General features: G+C 43.6%; 1 protein-coding gene across 4 annotated transcripts in view; it reads right to left on the bottom strand.

Annotated features, from left to right (window-relative positions):
* Positions 1–21,098, bottom strand: part of TESK2 (testis associated actin remodelling kinase 2) — a 115,346-nt gene extending 94,248 nt beyond the window's left edge. For 2 of the 4 annotated variants that reach the window (XM_030572589.1, XM_030572592.1), the window contains exons 1-2: positions 20,997–21,098; positions 9,261–9,570 (exon numbers count right to left, since the gene is read on the bottom strand). In XM_030572589.1, the coding sequence (XP_030428449.1) occupies positions 9,261–9,482 (222 nt within the window). In that variant the 5' untranslated portion in view covers positions 9,483–9,570; positions 20,997–21,098. Of the gene's footprint in view, positions 1–9,260; positions 9,571–10,722; positions 10,822–20,124; positions 20,222–20,996 lie in introns of those variants that run through there. The other 2 variants (XM_030572590.1, XM_030572591.1) reach the window with 2 other exon arrangements.
* Positions 21,099–22,897: the final 1,799 nt, after the last annotated feature.

The raw sequence follows: 22,897 nt of genomic DNA, 5'->3' as shown, positions 1-22,897 counted from the left end.
AACCCACTTCTTCAGATGCACTTGTAACTGTTGCTACATTAAAAGCCCTTGAAGTTCCACTAGAAATTTTATCTGCAATTATTACAGGAAGTGTGTAAAACAAGAATTGAATAGTGCATTTTAAGAGTTGCCTTGTCACACAACAATCAATAGAAAACTAAAAACAACATGTGTTGTACTTGCTGTTAGCTGTGTTTCGCTCATGATTTTGCATTAATAGGTGTTACACATAAAGGTACTTTATTTTAAACTAGTATTTATTACAACCCCCAATTTAACAGCAAGCAATTGCATTCATTGTGAAGGACTGTACTTGGAAATGAGTTTTTTCAGCTAATTACAGAAATTAGACAAATGAACTGATCTTGTTGCAACCAGTTAGCCTTTCAAAGTATCCTTGGTTGTGTTACAGGTACAAAGCCTGCTTAAAACAAACAAAAGGAAGTATTTTTTCACACAACGCACAGTTCAACCTGTGGAACTCCTTGCCAGAGGATGTTCTGAAGGCCAAGACTATAACAGGGTTCAAAAAAGAACTAGATAAATTCATGGAGGATAGGTCCATCAATGGCTATTAGCCAGGATAGGCAGGGATGGTGACCCTAGCCTGTGTTTGCCAGAAACTGGGAATGGGCGACAGGGAACGGACCATTTGATGATTACCTGTTCTGGTCATTCCCTCTGGGGCAGCTAGCACTGGCCACTATCGGAAGATAGGATACTGGGCTAGATGGACCTTTGTATGGCCGTTCTTAATCTAATGTTTAATGTATACTTCAGAATGGTGTCACCAAAGCTCTTATTTCACATAATTTCATTAAACTAGAAAGTTGGATTTTCAATCCACTCACAAAGCTGCCTCAGTAAAGAAGTCTAAAATTATCTTGGATTTTTCTTGACTCAGATTTTCCATCTTAGAGACTGCAGACCAAGATGAGCTTGTAATCCTTTGAACCATGAAATTGTCTCTATACTGGACATACATCAAGAAACATAATATTAAATCAGAGCATCAGTGAACTTGGGTTAATCACGTAGGTGGCCCTACGGACATCATAGCGGAGCACAAACTTACCACCCAAATGAGCACTAAAACTGCATCACAGGATCTCTTAAAACATTTCTCATCCCTTTTGCTCCACAGTAACTGAAACAAAGTCTTGTCCTACAGATTGGGGCGGGGATGTGAACCAGACTCCACCATCTGACGTCACTTCTGGAGGAACAGATCCGAGATATTACATTTTAAATCCACAACTTCACGATAGGTCAAATGCATGCCTAGTGTAACATGCTCATGCAAGAGACAGGCTCTGCAGTGGAATTACAAGTTAAATACCTTTGACAAAGGACTAGAGAATGTCAAGTACATTGATTGTTTAAAACTAGGCTCAGTAGGAGCCATTATTTGCCTACGCTAAACTGTATATAGAAGCAAAGATCTTCCCTGTGGCCTGTCATGATAAGATCATCTCATCTAGAAAGCTAAAGCTGCAGATCAACTAGCACATATGCTGGTAATATATCTTTCCTCTGCCCACACCTTGCTCCTAACTGCTCCCGCTGAATCCCTCACCAACATTTGTTTCCTGACATTCTTCCATGCTGCCTCTTCTGTCTGGAACATTTGCCTTCTCCTCCTCATGAAACTTCTCCCATTTAATCCATCAGCATTAGGTGGTAGATTAAGAATGAGCAATTTAATCTAAAAAGCCTGTTTGCACAGCACGTACAGGGCCTGCTGAGGTTACAGCAGCTCCTAGAAATGAAAACAGCATCATCCTGTGTGTCATAACAAATTCACTTGCTCTAGTTACTGATAGGCTATTCCATGCAGTGCTGTGCCTCAGCACCAAAAGCAGATAGCTGCGTATGGAGTGTTGAATGTTCCTGTGCAAAGAGGTGTAAACAATTTAAAAATCATAATTTATGTAATGTAACCTCTATTTTGATTGGTAATTTAAGCACTTAACCACAGAATTAGGAGCTTTTACAATTTTAAAATACACAGTACAAAAGAGGTGTTATGTCACTAGTGTAACATCTTGAAATGCTATAGCTCATGTCACAGAGATGTAAATACAGTTTGGAGTATGACCTTATTCAAAGCCTTAAAATCAGGGAAGGAAGCCAATAATCTCTGCAACACCTTAAAGTCAATGCATTTATCAATTTCTCTAGAGCAGTGTTTCCCAAACTAGGGACGCCGCTTGTTCAGGGAAAGCTTCTGGCAACCGGACCAGCTTGTTTACCTGCCGCACCCGCAGGTCTGGCCAATTCGCAGCTCCCACTGGCCATGGTTCACTGCTCCAGGCCAATGGGAGCTGTGGGAAGCGGCGGCCAGTAAGTCCCTTGGCCCACGCTGCTTCCTACAGCCCCCATTGGCCTGGAGCAGCGAACCGTGGCCAGTGGGAGCCGCAATCGGCCGAACTGTGGACGTGGCAGGTAAAAAAAAACGGCCCAGCCTGCCAGGGGCTTTCCCTAAACAAGTGTGAAAGTAGAATGAATTATATTGTGAAAATAGAAAGGATTAAAGAAATGCTGTCTGTACCTTTAAGAAAAACTGTTGGAATGCTGCAATCCAGGTGTCAGGAATACAGACATTCACATAGAACAATTGCACCATTTAAGGGCAATTGGTGAAGTATTAGCCTCAGATCCATAAAGAGTTAGTAAGGAAGTAGGATATGCATGCTGTGCCCCAGGTGAATTTTACAGTTTTGCTTTCTTCGTTCTTTTGTCTGATTCCCGCTCTTTTATCTGTATAAATAAGACTGTTTTGGCCTTGCATGGCCGCTCACATATTCTGAATGTTATTGGCAGAGCGCTGTGCTAATAAAACAGAGTGGTCTGACAAATTGTGAGTCCTGATTCTAACTTTGACAATTTGGAGGTTCCACCGAGATGGCAACCGTCTTCACTGGGGCTGTGTGATTCCTGACTGTTTTTGTGGGATGACCGTGGCAGCCGGCACCTGGGCATTTGGCCCAAGCGGTCCCCCAGTAGAGCGGAAAGGCGCACAGCCACAGTGAGGTCTACGCCATCGAACCTGTTGGTTCCCACTCTGTTCTGGTAGGGATCCCGGGATCTGACATCAGGAATCTGGTCAGGTAATTATTTCTGTGTTTTGTCCGGACTGAGGACTGTCCTGTCTCTGTGTCTATCTGTCCTCTTGTGGAGTGTTTGAGTCTGGGTGCCGTCTCTGTCTGGGGATCGGCGGACCAAGGGGTTCCTGTCCCTGCGGTCTGAGTGAGTGAAATCTGCACAATTGCAGCCGCACCACACCTTGGGTAAAACCCTTAGTGTGAAAGCAAGGGCAATTGAGGCAGTAGCCTGTGGGCTCCTTTTATGTGTTGCAGCAGGCATCGCTCTGACGACCCTGAATTTCCTTCTTGTGTGATTGGTGTGTGAAAGTTCTCCTGTACTGGTAACCAGACGTCTAAGTCAGGACAGTTCCCTAAATGAACGCCGGCTCATTTTATGTATTTAGGATGGGTCCAGACTCCTGTAAAAAGGGTCCAGACTCCTGTAAATTTCTGGGAAAATGGTCTAGGCTAACTCAGGAGGATCCCAAAACTCAGTGGCCACTGTTAAAATCTTGGAACAAAGACTGAGTGGACGTCTTAAAGGACAAACTCGGCCAACCTAAAACTAAATTGGCTAAAGGAGAGGTTAATTGTTTCATGCAGTGGTGGGAAGAGGCAAATCATAGGTGGACAAAATCAAAACTGGCCTCTCTCACTTATTCAAATAATAAGTTAAAAGCTTTATTAAAAGCCTCCTCTCCCACCACTAGACCGAGCGCTCCCCTTTACCCCGTTCTCCAAACCCCGGATCGATCCAAACCCCTTCATACTCCCATTTCATTGTAAAAAGGACAAAAAGTCCCTTGTTCTGTTCCCCTTTGTTGTCTGCCTCAGAAACTGATTCTTTATAGTGTCCCACTACCAATTCAGCAAGGTTGGGGGCGGGGGGGGGCTCCTCAACTAGCCCCCACCCTTTCTGGTCCCTTTCCTTGAACATTTCTTTCAAAATTGTGAAATAACCACAATATCATTCACAAACGGTTCATTGAAAAAAGCAGGATCGGGCCCAGACAAGCAAGCAAGCAACAGAAAAGAAACAGGTTGAAAGCCCTAAGGGAATAGTGTCAGGAGTAAAAAAAAAAAAAGTAGTAAGTGCAGGCATGAACCCCTGGAACAATACTTAAAAGGGTGAAATCTAAGGTGATAAAGGTGTCATTTTGGAACATAAACAAGTGCTTTAAGAAAAGAGAGTGAAAAGTTAACTATAGAGGCTGGAGAGAATTAAGCAGTTAAACTTTGTGAAAAATGTTAAAAAGGACCATGTTAAAGAGAGAGAATTCTTGGTTTCTTTGCAGACATTCTGAAGGGAAAATGGGCCCTTTTCCAAAAGAGTGCCTGTAAATAATCCTTATATATATACAGCTATGCAAAAACAAAGCAGTGTAAAAAAAAAAAATGTTAAGGAAAAGAAAATGTGTATGTATCTATTTGTCTGTGTATGTAAAGTTCTAAGAATCTAAACCAACACATCTGGTTTGTAAAACTACTGTTTTGTAGGTGTAAGATAAATTGATTTTGTTTTTGTTTTTAATGCCACTAAAAATTCATTTGACTCTTTGATTCAAAGTTGCAAAACTGACAGACCTTTTTGCAAGACACAGGTAATTAGTGTTGTTTGGCTTTGGGATTTAGTATTTAACCCTTAAGGGGTAACTTGATTCTTTACAAAAATTAAAATGTTTTTAAATGAAGACCAAGTCATGGCTGCAATAGGGCAGTCAGAATCAGGAGAATAGGTAGAGATTCTGGAGTCTTTTTGTTTGTTTGGTTTGTTTTTTGTAACAATAGCAGATAAGAGCTGTAATGACAGAATAAGAAGTTAACAGTGACCCTCTGAAGCAACAGCAGAGGTGAGGTGCACAAAACAAAAAGAAGCAATGTTAAAAACACTGAGCCTTAAAATGACTATGTGTAATCAGACTGTCACTTTAATAAAAGTACATGAAAACTCTGAAAAAAACAAAACAAAGTTATACCTTATGTAAAAATTAATATGGCTAATGTTTTTGAAAAGTTACAGTATAGAAAAAATGTGCATTTTCCGTAGGACATGTGCAGCGTATATTGTAGAAAGGGATGTAAAAAAAAATGCAAATGAAACATGCTGCTGAATTAAAATCCTATTAGGGCTCCAAAAAGAGCCGCAATAGGCTGTGTTTTCTTTTTCAAATCCCTGTGTGTTAAAACAGAGTCTCTGAGCTCTGCTGATGGCTTTGAATCCAAAAGCCTAGCCTGTGTTGATGCAAATTACCTAACTGATAAAAAAAAAGGTGAAAACTGCCAGCACAAACGAAGCTGCAAATAAAGAACATACCTGGTCAGCAAACAAACTGCCTACATAAAAGGCATGGTATAACAAGATACCTTTAATAAATTTGATGCTAATGTTACTGTTAATATTAAACATTAAAATAACTTTAATGTTAGTGAGTACCCCTGTAACAACTTGTAGTGTGTATGATTTTTGGAAAAATCCTTTAAAGTAATATGGTAATGATTCTTCTCAGCTATTACCTGTGAATAAACTTAAAGCTTAACACAGCAGGGAAAACATTACAAACTTGGTCTGCTATATAAGAGGCAAAACTTGAGGTACACCACCTCATGAATTTAATAACTAAACAGTGAAATAATTCTTGCATAACCCTTAAAATGTAGAAGCCATTAAAACCTGGCCTGCCTATTTTTAAAACAAAAAAAAACAAAAAAAAAACACAGGAAAATATGGGGGTAATTCCTCTGTTTTGCCTGCAGTCAGGAAGGGTATTTGTAAAAGAATGAAATCTTTAAGCAGTAAGCAATGCCACCCCAAAAGGGGTAGAAAACTGTTCTTTTTGTCTTTCAGATAATCCAAAGTACTGTATAATGGACTATGTGTATGTGTTAATTCTTGGGGAAAAGTGTTTAAAAAGTGCTAGCAACCCACCAGAAGACCTTGGCATTAAATGGCAAACAGTTACCAATCATCTGTTAAAAGGTAAAAAGGTAACATGGCTCCTAAAAAAATAAAAACAAAAATGTGGAAAACTGAACTATTCATATTATACATGCAAATGGGGACATGTTAAAAATTGCCACTGCATAAAAGCATAACAGCTTACCATTGGTATAACATTTTCTGGATGGTCTCCCACAACTACTGGCATACTAATATTACTACCCTAATTGTTTTTGGTTTTACATTGTATGTGTTTAATTGAAATGTTTAAAATGTGCTGGTGCATAAAACAAATGTATGTAAAGCTAAAGCCACAGGCCCAAATTACCTCCCAGTATTTTCTATTACGTGGACTAAATAAGAAGTGACACTGGCGATTAATAATCTTAGTGTCAAAAGGGGGATATGTAGGAGCAGGATTTTATAATATCCCATAAGAATTAAAGTATAATTTGATTTCATCCTGCTAGTCACTATTTTTAAATAGCAGAAAGAAATGACCCCCTGGGACTATAGGATTCTGTTTTCCCATATGCATTACAAATTGGGCCCTCTCTAACTCTTTGTTTTAAGATTTAGGTAGTAAGAGACAGGATTCTCTATTGTGTCTGTGTTAAGTAAATTAGAGAAACATTGAAGGCCTGGGTCTCAATGTAAATTGTCTTAGTTATCAATTGTAAAACTTAGCAAGGTTTAATTTGCAATGTTTTTTTTGTTCAATATAAAATAGTACTGTTTGTATTCTCAAATCTATTTGTGTGAATGAGGAATGTATGCATCAGGAAAAGATAAGGTGTGAAGGCCATTGTTACAGCCAGAGTCAAGGGACGGCTGTTAAACTCTCTGGCATCTCAGAGTGGATACATGCTTCGCAGTGTAAGAATGCACAGACCCCAGTGAACCAACCACCACCTCAGGACCACGCAGAGTCAATTTTTTTTGACTCCAGAAGAAGACGTAGAGGAACAGCCTGCAATACCTTACAATCTACGCTCTCGTAAGGGTTGCCAGAAGCAGATGACTACATAAAGCAAGGCCCAAGAAGAAGCAGTAGTGAGCCGAGCGCCTGCTGCCTGGTGGACTTAAAACTGTGAGTGCAGTTCCCTCAGTTGAGGTTGTCAGAACCAGAAGGGCCTTGCCTCCAACATGCAGCTCTGGTAGCGCCTGTTCCTCGGCTGCTGGTATCTTAAGGTCTGGGGTGCACACAATGACAATTCTTTTATCCAGCAGCAAGTGTGGATAGCTCAGACCCTTATTATTTCTAAATGCTGGGTCTGCAGCCACATCCCAGCCCACTCTCAAACTGGTGTTCCTGTCCTGGCTATCCCACTCAATTACCCAGACCTCACTGGAGGACCTTGTCTGTTTAACACAATATGGAACAGTAATGACACCTGGGAAGAGGCTATTGGCAGTTCCTTTACCCCACTTGGGGGAGCAATACACCAGGCAAAAAGGCTCCTAAGTAGTTAAATAATGGCAAATAAAACCAGAGAAAGTTTAAGAGCCCTGGCCAAGGAAACAGAGGCGATCGGACAGGTGGCCCTCCAGAACCGTCAGGCATTGGACATAGTGCTTGCGGCCAAAGGAGGGACCTGTGCTCTCACTGGAAAACAATGTATGTTTATACAATACCAATAAGGTAATAGATCGCTATAGCCACTTAGAACAAATCGCATATCTTCCTCATGAAGAGCTGAGTTCTTTATGGAAGTGGCTAAGTAACCTGTTTAATTTCTCTGGCATAGGAAACTGGTTGTTCAGGGAGCCCTAACTATCCTGTTTGAAATCTTAGTGATTTTTGTATGCTTTCAGTTAATCTGTTGTATCCAGAATTGTGTCACCCAGATGGCTGCCCCAAAACAGAGTGCTAATATAATGATTTTGAATATCACTGATGAACAAAAAGATAAGAAACGGTTAATTTGTGGAACCCAGTAATTGTTGGTCATGGCGTGCGCTTGACCAAAAGGAGGGATTGTGAAAGTAGAATGAATTATATTGTGAAAATAGAAAGGATTAAAGAAATGCTGTCTGTACCTTTAAGAAAAACTGTTGGAATGCTGCAATCCAGGTGTCAGGAATACAGACATTCACATAGAACAATTGCACCATTTAAGGGCAATTGGTGAAGTATTAGCCTCAGATCCATAAAGAGTTAGTAAGGAAGTAGGATATGCATGCTGTGCCCCAGGTGAATTTTACAGTTTTGCTTTCTTCGTTCTTTTGTCTGATTCCCGCTCTTTTATCTGTATAAATAAGACTGTTTTGGCCTTGCATGGCCGCTCACATATTCTGAATGTTATTGGCAGAGCGCTGTGCTAATAAAACAGAGTGGTCTGACAAATTGTGAGTCCTGATTCTAACTTTGACACAAGCGGTGCCCCAAGTTTGGGAAACACTGCTCTATAGCAAAGAGAAGAGCTTTAAAAATATTTTGCTTGGCCTAGTACCTAGCAAAAATCAAAATGGCTATAAACCTTACTAGAAGAGCCAGAACTGCAGAACACTGCTGACACAAACTTGAGATTGCACAATCTCATCTTGGCTTTAACGTTTACAGCATTTACTGACTTTCCAAACACTGAGAAGAAACAGGTGACTGCCACTACCCCAGATCTGCTCAAAAAATAAGAGTTTCTTTTTATTGAAAAACTAAATCAGAAAAAGAAAACAGGTAACGAAAAGAAGAGACAGAAACAGAAAAAAGAGGAGGAGGGTACAGAGGCATTGTGCAATAAACTACAGCATATTTCAGATTCCACAATTACGTGCCAACATCACAACACATCTACTTCTCCTGTCAGAAAGCAAAGAAGAACAGCAACCTGTACTAAAGAAACAAGTGCAGTTCTGCTGGCCCAATTACAAAGCCAAATGGAAAAACATCCAGACCACAGTTTCTCCAGCATATAAAAGATACATATTTAATGTGTGCATGCACTTAATAAAACAGATAAGAAACAAAAAGCCAATCCAAATATTTTCCACTGTTTCCCCCATCCTCCTCTGCAACTTTCTAAAATAAATGACACACCATTTTGTAAGTGGTTGAGGAAAATGTTTATGCTACTTGCCAAGATCCCCACCACTCACTCACCCTAGGCAAAGCACATACAAGAACTCCAGATGACTAGCAGACCAGGAGAGGCCCTCATTCAGAAACTCAAACACAGCCTCTGTACAAAATGCTGCGTCAATTTGAAAGAGGAGAATCACTAAGGTTAGCCACCCACCTTGAATACCTCAGAGAAGAAACCAGAGCCTATTTTCTCACAGGTGAAGTCATCAAGACGTGTAAGTCTGGAAAAGGCACTTATCAGGGCTCTGTACGAAGAGGTCCAAACTCTCCCCACCTGGGACACAGTCCCGTCACCTCCGCCACCCCCATCAAAGTCTTCAATGCGCTCCAAGCGTGGTGGAAATCCTGCTATTGAATTCCGTTTACTTCGATCCATTTTGGAAAATAAATGGCTCCTTTTGAAAAAGGAAGGATTTCTCACATCTTAGGTGCTTGAGTAGTTTTTCTTCTGGTTTGGTGGGATGCTAAAAAACAAAAAGAAAATTACATAAACTTAATTAGTTACTACTATTAGGGACACACCCAAAAAGAGTTCAACTCTTCATTCACACCTCTTTAGCCTGAGAAATTTAACTCTCACTAGGAAAAATAATCAGAATTCTAGTAAGCGTATAAAAGGGAACAACATACAGATGGACAGGGCCACCTTAAATGGCATTTTCTATCTTTAGATTCCAGAAATACCTTTTATTTATGGCTATAAGATTAAAGAGATACATACTTGAAGTACTGAGCCCCAAATACGGTAAGAAAAATCCTTCTATCCCTACACAAAGTTTTTTTTAATTAGTCAAATAAAATACATTCTCTATTTCACTAAGATTTTTTATTACCACAGTAACTCTTCACTTAATTTTGTAGTTATGTTCCTGAAAAATGCGATTTTAGGTGAAACGATGTTAAGCAAATCCAATTTCCCCATAAAAATTAATGTAAATGGGGGGTTAGGTTCCAGGGAAACACACAGCAATGATGACTGGAAGAGGGTGGGATATTTCCCGGGGAATGCCTTAGTGCTAAAGGATGAACTAGCACTCAGCTGAGCCCTTAAGGATTAACACATTGTTAATGTAGCCTCACACTCTACAAGGCGGCACAAATGGAGGGAGGGGAAACAGCACAGCAGATAGAGACACACACGGGGGGGGGGAGGTGCATTGCCCCTTTAAGTATGCTGACCGCACTCTAAGCACATTGCCTTTTTAAGTAGATCAGGAAGTTGAGACAGCAGCAACTACCAGCAAGCTCCCTCTGTCCTGAGCCCTGTTGTGTCTCCTCCCCACCCTCCTGCTCTATGGAAATACGGTAAGCAGGGTGCAGGAGCAGGGGGACACCCTGACATTAGCTCCCCCAAACCCCCCAAGCAAGCAGGAGGCTCCTGGGAGCAGCTCCAAGGCAGAGGGCAGGAGCAGCACATGGCAGTGTGGGGAGGGACAGCTGAACTGCAGGCAATTGATATCCTGTTGGGTGGCTGCCACACAGGGAACTTCGGGGAGCAGTTCTCTAATTGATCAGCAACATAACAACGAAACAACGTTAACCTGGACGACTTTAAGTGAGGAGTTACTGTACTAGTTTTAGGGACCCAGTGAGAAAAATAATGTTTTATGCGTCACCTTATTAGAGTAACAGTTAATGAACACTTCCCGTAACTCTGCTGCCATCACAAGAAAACCACTCTGCACTAAGACTTGACTCAGGATCCCTGGTCCAAAAAGCAGCACAACATCAAAATCAGATAAAGGACGATCTTCATTAGGTGTTAGTAGCAGCAGCACCTACATCCTTTATTCAGGTTTCCATACACTACAACTTCAGAGCCAACTCCCTTAACCTGTAAAAAGAATGAGAAGTACTTGTGGCACCTTAGAGACTAACAAATTTATTTGGGCATAAGCTTTCATGGGCTAAAACCCACTTCATCAGATGCATGGAGTAGAAAATACACTAGGAAGATATATACACACACACACACACACACACACAGAGAAAATGAAAAGATGGTGCTTGCTTTACCAACTCTAACAAGACAAATCAATTAAAGTGGGCTATTATCAGCAGAAGGAAAAATCACTTTTGTAGTGGTAATCAGGGTGGCCCATTTTGAACAGTTGACAAGAAGGTGTAACAGTAGTGATTATCACCCTGATTACCACTACAAAAGGCAACCTCCATCTTTTCATGTTCTATATATACACATACATGTATGTTTTTCCACTCCATGCACCTGATGAAGTGAGTTTTAGCCCACTAAAGCTTATGCCCAAGTAAATTTGTTAGTCTCTAAGGTGCCACAAGCACTCCTTGTTCTTTTTGCTGATACAGACTAACACAGTTACCACTCTGAATCCCTCAACCTGTATAAGTTATTACAGGCAATGTCTGCACTACCGCAGTAAATCGACCTATACTACGCAACTTCAGTTATGTGAACAACATAGCTGGAGTCGACGTACCTTAGGTCGAGTTATGACAGGGTCTACCCTGCGGGGGGTCAATAGGAGAAAAATCTCCCATCGACTTATCTTACTCTTCTCGTCAGGGGTAGAGTACAGGGGTCGACTGGAGAGCGATCTGCTGTCAATTTGGCAGGTCTTTACTAGACCTGCTAAATCGACTGCCAGTGGATAGATTTCAAAGCTTCAATCCCTGCTGTGGTGTAGACCTGCCCACAGTTAAACTGAAGCCAACAGGGCAATGACAGTTGAAGATTTAGTCCCAAGTCTATAACATCAATGATGTTACCACTCAAGGCAAAGTTCCCGAGTGGTTTGGGGGTTCTTTTTCTTTATTTAAAGCTACATTAATTTCCATTCAACTCAAAATACAGAACAAACTATGTTTGCCAAGTAGAAAAGTTAAACACACCAGTAAGGGGATGTGGTTTATTTTAGGAGGACAATGAAGTAATCAGGATGACTCTGAAACCTATCAAACCAAACTTGCACTGGCTAACTTGACAGCTGACCTACTTTTTTGTTTAAACCTTTAGGCTCACTAGGCTGTTCATCTTTTCATATTTAACTGCTCATTTACAGCAATTCAATGTGTCCTTGGAGAATCTGAGTTCTTCACAGACTGAATATATTTGTAAGGGTAAAGAGAAGGAAAAAAAGGGGGAGCCTGAAGCAGAAAAAACAGTGATATATATTGAAAAGTGGACAAGTGAAGTCACTAATGAGACAAGGAACAGATGAGGCAGTTATCACAGAATCATAGAATATCAGGGTTGGAAGGGACCTCAAGAGGTCATCTATTACAACTCCCTGTTCAAAGCAGGACCAATCCCCAACTAAATCATATACTTCTATTTACACAGATGCAGGAATCCTAAACCTGAAACAGCTATAAATGCCAATTTAAAAATAGTCTATTGAGTTTTAAAGGGCATTTAAAAAAACAGAGGCTCACCAGCTGTCCCTTGGACACACAGCAATATTGTTTATAAGCATGTTTTGTATGCAATGCATGTCTTATTTCATAGAAGATGTTACTTCAGTGCCAAAATGCCAAGAACACAGATGGTAACCCCTTTTCTGTTCAATAGTGAACTTTACTTTGCAACGCCAAATAACATTCAGATTATACTCTCAAGAAAAAGGAAAGAAGCAGTTACAGAATAAAAAAATGCTGCATCGTTCAAGTATCCTACCACTTATTTGACTAAATCCTTGGAAATGAAGGAGAAAGTATTAATAGCATTGGCTAGGGATTGCTTGATCTCCACAATGCAGAATATGGTGGTGTTCCTATAAAACTCTATGAACACTTTCCTATGCTGAATTTACCATGGAATTTCCACAACATATGCAAGCTGACCACACTTGGGCTCTTTGCTCGTTGAATATTATGCTGTGGTGGTCCACTGATATGCAGGAGATCAAGGTTCAATTTCTAACCTCAAATTCTTGCTCTGAGAGCTATTACGGTCTGGAAGTGCTACAGAAGCAGCAGCACAAGCATGACACCTGGCATCACTGCAACTGATAAGAGAACAGCACCAAAGCCTCTGAAAAGAATCCCCTGCTGAGCCATAAGGTTGATGCCCTGACAATTTCTGAGGTAGGTTAAAAATTAATAACAATAATTCTTAGTGCTTCAGCTGAGATCTGAACTAACATTTTGATGATTTAGAGAAGCACTAGGAAAGGAGACAGGGCTTTGGGGCTGTGCTTCGGCTCCACTCCAGCTCCAGGAAAAAACCTGCAGCTCTACTGCTCTGGAGCTGCTCCATGCTCCAGTTCCAGGCTCCCTTCCAAAGCCCTGAAAGTAGATGAAGAGTAAGGTGCTCAAGAATAGTGAACAAGGTGCAAAGAGGAAACGCAGCAGCAACTCATTTATATTTCCTGTTTAGACACAGCCTATCTTTGGAGAAGGACTACATAAAATAGCACTAGTGGAAGGCACAAAGTTGGGGTATGACTTATTTATGCTGAAGTAGCACCCATAATGTGCTAGGTGCTCTCTCAACACAGGATTGTCACAGTTCCTACCCCAAAGGGCTTACAATCAAAGCCCCGCTCCTGCACTGGATTTCACATGAAGTAAGCCCTTGAATTTGCACAAGTTATGTCTACACTGCAATTAGACACCTGCGTCTTGCCCATTCCAGGGGGACATGGGCTCACAAGGCTTGAGCTAAGGGGCAACTGTGGTATAGACACTGAGCCCAAGCTCTTGGGCCCTCGCATGGTCCTAGAGCCTGAGCTGCAGCCCAAGCCCAAATGCTTATACCAATTAAATAGTCCCTTAGCCCAAGTCAACTCGCATGGGCATCTAACTGTAGTGTAGACATACTCACAGAGCTCCTCAGACTTCAGTCAGGCACCACTGGGGCACAGGGATCCAGGCACTGGCGTTCTTTGCACGCTTGGGGACACAGTTTGTTAAGTTCTTAGGTGAAACTGTTGCATATATAAGATACAAGAGACTACTGTTGTCCCCTATGCTAGCAATCACCAAGCACAACAGATGTGACGTTAAATTGAGCAGGAGAGAAATAGGAAAAACCTCATAAGCAACTGGGTACCATTAAAAAAACAACATTACCAACTGGAGGTAAAAGGGGGAAAAAAAAATCAGTCTCTCAATATGCTTTCCCTGTTAGTTTGTTCTTTCAAAAAAAGAACTACACATGCATCATCCTTTATTACTGAAATCACATGGTGAACTTTGAGAAGATCTGTATAAGTCCCACACTGAAAAATAAAAACCCGAAAGGTTTTACCATCTGGATTCTCAAGTAACCCATTCCTTCATCTAGGCCACTTAAAGCTAGTCTAATTTCCAGAAAGTTACTCCATTTAGAAAATCTCCATGGAAATTACTAAGTTAGGAAATGTATTAGTCTCATTTTCTCACTAGGTTTGTACATGCAGCATTAGAAAGAGGAAAATTTCAAGAAAGAAGCATTTCAAACAGGCCTACTGTCATTTTGGCCAATTACACTAATGATCACATTCTCAATTAAATCATCCAGGGTTTAACTAACTGCCAAGAAAGTCTGAGGTACTTTAAAAAGAACAGGCGTACTTGTGGCACTTTAACCATACCAAGCAGTAAATTAAAGTGCACTGAACAGAATCCAAAACAATCCCGTTGCAAAACCAGAGCATTTTTAATATTAAAGTTCAGCCTGGAAAACTGTTAAATTGTGCTCAATAGCCTATTAAAAACACTGAACATGCTAGAAATGTTTTCTGCTTAACTGCTGGCTTTCACACTCCTGTCTGACATTCTTATACATTTGGTGTGGGTAGAAATAACCGACCACAAGTCAGTGTCTTTTAGGTATGGAAATATCTACAATATCTGTCTTCCAGAATGATTCCTTGCCTTACCCAATCATCCATCACTTTGCTAACAAGAACACTGTCCAAGTATCTTACATAATTTAAAAAAAAAAATTTATCAGTTCAAAGTCTTTTGGAAGCCTGAAGTGAATTTTTTTTCAAATAACTAAAATGTTTTCCTCTACTGCAGGAATTCATCAGTTTATTCCTGTAGGATTGCTTACAAAAGATTGTAGAATTTGTTTGTATTTTATTTCACTTGAGGTTTGAGTTTACAGATATAAGCTTTTGTTTCAAAAACACTGACAGACAGAAAAGCCCATTATGTCACATCGAAATATCTCCCAGGGCACTGCAAGGCAGCTCAAAAGACTATATAACCCAGTGCTTTGTATTTTATTTCTTTTCAAAGAGATATAAAAATCAGTCAAGTTTCAGGCCTCCCACCCTGACAGTGTCCCGTTAATGCCTCAAGACACAAAACAAAGTCTCTCCCAAATAAATGGGTTCAAGCCTGTTTTTACGAGATTCAGGCAAGTTTAAGCATGTGCATATTTACATACACAATTCAATCTTAAAAAGGCACAATTTATACTAGAAAATTGCCTGCTTTCTCTAACTGCACAGCAGCAACCATTAACTACATGTCTATATATTACACATACAGAGGACTTGTCACTAGGCATCTAGCCTGGAAGGTACAAGATCTGGTAGGTGCATGTTATTAATTTGGAAAAGTTTTCCAAAGAATGAGATGCCCAAGCTTTGACACAAGATACCTGCCAAATGTTAATCATCCAAGCTCACAGTTCTAAAACTGTGTTCCTGATCCAACATCAATCCACAGTGCTATCAGAACATACAGGAAACAGGTAGTCAGGGGTCACTTATCAATGCTATCACCATACAAGGGGTCAAAATTCACACACATCAACCAAGTCAAAATAAGTGCATTTTGAGGAACTTGGTTCCCTAAATCTATGAGAAGCAGAAGGCGGTAAAGCATAAGAGACCAAAAGAGCTCAGAACCTGGAATTCCAGAATTCTATTCCCAATGACTCCCTCTATGACAGTCATTCTCTATGTCTGATTTTCTCAGTATGTAAAATGGAGATAGTATTGGCCGTTTCACCAGGTGTGGGAGGAAATCAGTCAAAGTTTGTACAGCACTAAGGCCTTACCCAACTCCCACTGAAATCAATGGGGATCTGTAACGGGAAATAGACTGGGATCTATAGAACTCTTCTACACTAGGAAATTACACTGGGTTAGCTGACATGACTTAAAATACATAATGTAGACAAGAGCTGTCACATTTAACCCAACAGCACTTGTCTACACTGAATGTTATACATCACGTTAGTTAATGCATTCTAATACAATATAAATTCCTAGGTCAGACAGTCCAAGAACATTTCTTCTCTAGTCACCCCAGATGACAAGGTTATGTACAGTCATTCCCATCTACTTCTTGTTTTGCAGCAGAGTCCTTAGCTATGGGAACACAGGCACAACTACCTTTGCAAAGGTTTAGCAGTGACTTCCCTATGTATCACCACATGTAGCTCAAACATTGGTCCACAATATTAGGACACATCTATTAGTAAACCATAATTAATTGCATATCAAACACGGAAATATGGTAGATTTAACATCAGGAACTCAGAACGTTGCTCCAGTGTCAATGATTTTCCATAGGCTGCCCCTGACTGCACAGCTACAGAAGCTTGTATAGTGAGTGGATTCAGCATGAAACTAGAAGCTAAGAGCTCAAGAGTGATAATCCTTGCATGGTCATCAACTTCATGTGCCGTTTCAACAAGTAACTTAACTGCTTTCTCTTTTTCCCCACCCCCAAATCAGTAAAATGATGATGATATCTACCTTATTCCTTCATATGGGGCTGTGAGAATTAGTTCTATTTTCAAAACAGTGTAAAACCATTGAAGTGCAAATATACACACTATTTAGCTCTAAAGGCCATCAGACATTAGGCCCTGATAAACTCAGGATATTGAGCTACAAACAAATGCTAAATCCTGGATTTTTAATGTTATATTCATATTAAATATCTCTGATCTTTGTTGTTCCTGAAAGAGCAACTTTCTAACTCTAGACAGTGCTATCTTAACGTATGCTTTCCACAAAAAGACCCCAAGTTCCTCAGAAGTGACCTGCATTACCGCTGCTCTACTGGTCCAGAGACTGTCAGTTGGCTAAACTGTGTGGTAGTTGTGATGCCAATACACCGCCCAAAGAGGCTGAGCTGAAACAAATCTCTCACCTAATTTGTGAATCCAGCCAAGTTTGAATTCAGAAAAAGTGACTGACTGGTCATTAACCCCCTACAAAGAACCTTGGATTCAAGCCCAAATACAATGGTCACAAACATTTTTAAGCATCTAACACTCATTCAGGAAATATAAATTCAATAATAAGCCTGAAATACTAACTTATGTCCTTAGTGTTCTGCCAATAACTTCTAGGGTCCATTTAATTTAAAGGTAACCATATTAAGGGACCTGAACCACCTGCTAGTCTCCTAACCTAGTTGTTACAGTTCCACTTTGTAACACACACAAGACCCAATGCTAAGCAGGCTAAAGACAGATACATGATTTGCTTTAGCTTGGTTACAACACATGGTTGCTATATTTAAATGATCCATTTCAGACAAGGTACATATCCCTTTTGAGAGACAGGAAACGTGAGTTGTCTAGAAGGCATAATGACCCCAGTTTGTCCACCCCAGCACAGAGCAGTACAGAGGTCAGAGCAGTACTGAGAGGAAGTGGCTTTTGTCTCCTGGATTCTGGAGTTGCTGGGGCTTGCCTAGGCACAACGCAGGTTAGGGTAGCCCTAAATAATGCCCTGGAGGTCAAGACACCTAATATTCAAGGCTAGGAATGCACTGGTCATATCCCTTCCCACCCTTTCACTGGGGGCTATCCCCCTCTGCATTTGGAGTATTCTTACGGAATAGGAAGCAGCATTCAGGTACTTTGCAGCCCCTTTACCAATGCAAACAGGCCATAAGGCAATGAAGAATCTAGCCCAACAAAGGAAGGAACAAAAGATAAAGAAGTGCTGGGAAAGATAAAATGAAGAGATGTATGTATCCTTGAGTGTAAAAAGAGAAGAGAAACAGGTGGTCTGTTAGGTTACTCTCATTCATGAGGGATAGTCATTTTAACTTTTATTTTTCAATTTACAGAGCATAAACAGAAGGTTAAAATCTCTCCAAACATTTCAGCCATACAGAAAATAAGAACCTGGCTGAAACAACACATGATTTTACTTCATGTCACATAATGCAGACTTGGCTTTTATATGTCAATTTATAAAAACTCACAGAGCTAAAATATATAAAAAGAGTGCCTTGAAAAGCACAGGCAGTTTAGTTATTTACCTTGTGACTACAGAGATCACAAAAGTTCTGCATATCAACTATTTACAACAACTATAACAATAACAATATATAACATTGTTTATTTAGCATGGTAGGTGTGCAATAAAAAAGTCATCAGACATAACACAAGGAGGCTAAAAGAGCAGGAGTACTTGTGGCACCTTAGAGACTAAAATTTATTTGAGCATGAGCTTTTGTTTCACTCTGAAACAAGGAGACTAGACAACAGATGGGGGTGAAGTGGGAGGGGTACAAGTGACTGATCATGAGATATACTTATTGCTACATATGCATTTTGTTAGTTCCTTTTTTATAATATATTAAAATTTGAAGAGAGTGTGAAGGTCAGAACAGAGGTCAGCTTACATAATTTACATTTTCAAAGCTCTACACAAATATTGACTGTTTTTCCCACCCAGAAGAGAGTCATTTTTGCATTCATTTGCAAAAAACTGTGGCCTGTAATAATACTCTTTCATTATGCAAAGGTCTGGATTACAGGAATAATACAAAAAAGGAATCAAATAAGCTAATAGATCATAACTGTTTGTTGTTCTTTTCTGATTGCATGCTTGAGGGAAGAGCCCCTCTAGCTTTGTGACCTATCACAAATATTTGTGAAATCACTTGCATAAAGAGCCACAATTATAAACATACATGTTTCAATGCAGTGGATCTTGTAATAGTTAAACCTTTTCATTATTATTATTATTATTAAAGGATAATGTTTTAAGTTACAGGCACTGTACACTTTCAATTTTGGATAATTTCATTTTTGCCATGTGCTTCTCTATATTATACACTGAAGCAAGAAATATCCATCCTCATCTCTCCCCCCCTCCCCCACCCAATCCTTCAGAGTAGAAACAGGTGATGTACTGGCACAAGAATGGCTTAGCCCAGTGAATTTAAAAAGACAGTATACACTTTCCATCAAGTGTTGAACAATGTCACAAAGATCTGCAGTACAAGCTAATCATGTTTTATATGCAGCTGTTTACATTAAGCCAGAACAAAACAGTGCAGATAGAATTATACAGCAGATGTCTGTGGCCAGGCGGTAAGGGCCAGACAGCAATCACACACCTTTTATTGACCTAGTAGATTATACAACAATACACACGTTTTCAAGCCAAAAAGACTTGGTAAAAATGTTTATGGAACATCCACTGCCATGTCAGACCTTCCCATAAAACACTTTTCTAAAGTTATAAATTCCAATGCATCATTCCATGTGCAGATTATAAATGTACTGATCTGCAGATTGAGTGAGATGCTATAATTCTGATCTCAGACTATGAAAAATTATTACTACTTCAGAGGATATGTAAAGCTCATTTTTAAATAACAGTTTATATATTAACCTAAATAATGGTTAGAAGTTTCAATCTCTTACCATACAAAAAATACAAATAAAAGTCTCTCAGAGACCTCACGATAAGATACAAAAACAATTCCATCAAATAATAACTGCAATTGTTTCAACTCACAAGACTCAGTATTCAGCTGAGCACTTAAAAAGTTCCACAGTAACTGGAATGGCATATACTAAGAAGTATCGCTTAAATTTAAAAAGCATCTTTCATCTGAAAATCATAAAAAATATAAACATACATCTGCATGGCCGAGTCTGTCATTAACACAAGTTTGGTGACAACGGTGGTGTGCCACAGAAAGGAATACTAACAATCAAACCCACACCAAGCATGGCCTTCCTGGCATTGAAGGGATAACTCAAAAGTATCAACATGCCCTGGTAACAAGTATGGCTCCAATGAATCCTCCCCCTACCAGAGTGACTGGATTTGTGTTTGTACCTTAGGTGGCTGCTTAAGAAGCTTCCACTGTAATGCTATGGACTTTAATAGCACCTTTCCTCCAAATATCTCAAGGCAAACAGACCCACTTGCACCTGTGTAACCAAGCCCAATATTATGGTTCTAGGCAGCAGACTGCAAAATAACCTGTGGGGCAGCAAGACAAGGTGCTGTCCCGGACCCACTGCTCCCCACCCGACCCTGTGACAAGCTGGACCCCCTTCTCACCCCCGCCCCTCCAAACACACTGACAAGCTGCTCTTCCCCCGCCCCCCGACAGGCTGCTCTTCCCCCTGCCCCCCCCGCCCGCGGACAGGCTGTTCTTCCCCCGACCCCCTCCCTCCCGACAACCTGCTCTTCCCCCTGCCCCCCCCCGCCCGCGGACAGGCTGCTCTTCCCCTGACCCCCCCAGCCCCCCGCCAGGCTGCTCTTCCCCCTTCCCCCCGCCAGGCTGCTCTTCCCCCGACTCCCTTCCCCCCCGCCCCCCGACAGGCTGCTCCTCCCCCGACCGCCTGCTCTTCCCCCTGCCCCCCCCGCCCCCTGACAGGCTGCTCTTCCCCCCGCCCCCTGACAGGCTGCTCTTCCCCCTGCCCCCTCCCCCCGCCCCCTGACAGGCTGCTCTTCCCCCGACCCCCGCCAGGCTGCTCTTCCCCCGACCCCCTTCCCCCCGCCGACCGGCCGCTCTTCCCCCGACCCCCTCCCCCCCCGACAGACTGCTCTTCCCCGACCCCTCGATCCCCCCTCGCCAAGCGGCTCCCTCCTGCTCCAGGACCTCCCCCAGTGCCCCCCCGCGCCCTCCAGCCCGCCCCGCCCGCGGCCCCCCGCAGCAGCACTGACGGACACCAGCGGCAGCTCCCCGCCCGCGCTCTCACCTGCAGCCAGGCCCGAGCGGCAGCAGGGCCCGCGCGCCGCGAGGTCTCTCATAGCCGCGTCCCGCACCGGCCCCTCCGCGCCCAGGGGAGGGTCTGTGGCCCCCGCCGCAAGCGAGGGGGGGCCATGTGGGGCGAGCCCCGCACCAGCCGGGCCCAAGGGGAGGGGCCGCTGCGCCCCCGCCTCTACCCGCCCAGCGCCTCGCTCCGGCCCAGCCCCCCTCGCCTCAGCGCCACCGCGGGCCCGCCTGCGACTGAGCCACTCAGGCCCCAACACAGGGGCGGCCCCGAACGAAGAACGCCCAAACCACTGCCTCCAATCGGCACCGCTGGATGCTTGATGGACAGCCCAGCTCGACCAATCAAAGATTCCCCCTTATGGTTGGCCAAAATTATTTGATTGACAGACATCTCGGCCGTCCAGAATGAAATGCAACAAAGCTCCGGCAACGGCCGGACCCACTAGGAAGTAAGGGAAGGGACTGAGTGGGCGGGAATGGAGGGGGCGTTGCTAGGGGCGCCTCAAACCGATTGGCCAGCAGTTGAAGGCGGGGTGTAAATAAAGGATTGTCCAATAAGAGTGAGTATAGCGGTGATTGACAGGTATAATAGCCAGTTATAAATTATTTATGAGGCGAGTGAGCGTGAAGCTGTCAACAGGGCTAGTGCATCAATGGCGTGGGAGGGGTAATGGGCGAGAGCCTGGTCTGGAGCCGTGGTGCGAACAGCACCCAGAATGCACTGCGCCGCCCAGTTCTAAGGGCCAGGGGGGGCACAGGGGCAGCCAGGCTCCGTGCGGGGGGAGGACACAGGGTCTGTGCGGGGGGGCACAGGGGAGACAGGATTCGTGCGGGGGGGCACGGGGCAGCCAGGCTGTGTGCGGGGACACAGGGTCTGTGCGGGGAGGGGGCACAGAGGGAGACAGGATTCACGCGGGGGGGCACGGGGCAGCCAGGCTGTGTGCGCGGGAGGGGGCAAAGGGGGACACAGGGTCTGTGCGGGGGGGGCACGGGGCAGCCAGGCTGTGTGCGGGGACACAGGGTCTGTGCGGGAGGGGCACAGAGGGAGACAGGATTCGTGCGGGGGGGCACAGGGGGACAAAGGGTCTGTGCGGGGGGGCACAGGGGCAGCCAGGCTGTGTGCGGGGACACAGGGTCTGTGCGGGGGGGCACAGAGGGAGACAGGATTCGTGCGGGGGGGCACAGGGGGACACAGGGTCTGTGCGGGGGGGCACGGGGGCAGCCAGGCTGTGTGCGAGGGGGGCACAGAGGGAGACAGAATTCGTGCAGGGGGGGCACAGAGGGAGACAGAATTCGTGCAGGGGGGGCACAGGGGGACACAGGATCAGTGCGGGGGGGCACGGGGACACAGGGTCTGTGGGGGGGGGCACAGAGGGAGACAGGCTCCCTGCGGGGGAGGCACAGGGGGACACAGGGTCCGTGCGGGGGTGGCACAGAGGGAGACAGGGCCTGACCTGTGGGGAGGGGGCTCAGGGGGTGACAGGGTCTGTGGGGGGGGGGCACAGGGGGAGACAGGACCTGACCTGGGGGGGGCACAGGGGGTGACAGGGTCTGTGCGGGGGCGGCACAGAGGGAGACAGGGCCTGACCTGGGGGGGGCACAGGGGGCGACAGGGTCTGTGGTGGGGAGGGCACAGAGGGATACAGGACCTGACCTGGGGGGGCACCGGGGGCGACAGGGTCTGTGGTGGGGAGGGCACAGGGGGAGACAGGACCTGACCTGGGGGGGCACCGGGGGCGACAGGGTCTGTGGTGGGGAGGGCACAGAGGGATACAGGACCTGACCTGGGGGGGGCACAGGGGGCGACAGGGTCTGTGGTGGGGAGGGCACAGGGGGAGACAGGACCTGACCTGGGGGGGCACCGGGGGCGACAGGGTCTGTGCG

Source organism: Gopherus evgoodei, chromosome 8 (genome assembly GCF_007399415.2).
Source record: "Gopherus evgoodei ecotype Sinaloan lineage chromosome 8, rGopEvg1_v1.p, whole genome shotgun sequence".
In the NCBI taxonomy this organism is placed as follows: domain Eukaryota; kingdom Metazoa; phylum Chordata; order Testudines; family Testudinidae; genus Gopherus; species Gopherus evgoodei.
Note: the sequence above shows the minus strand (reverse complement) of the source record. Positions and strands in the feature narration are given on the sequence as shown.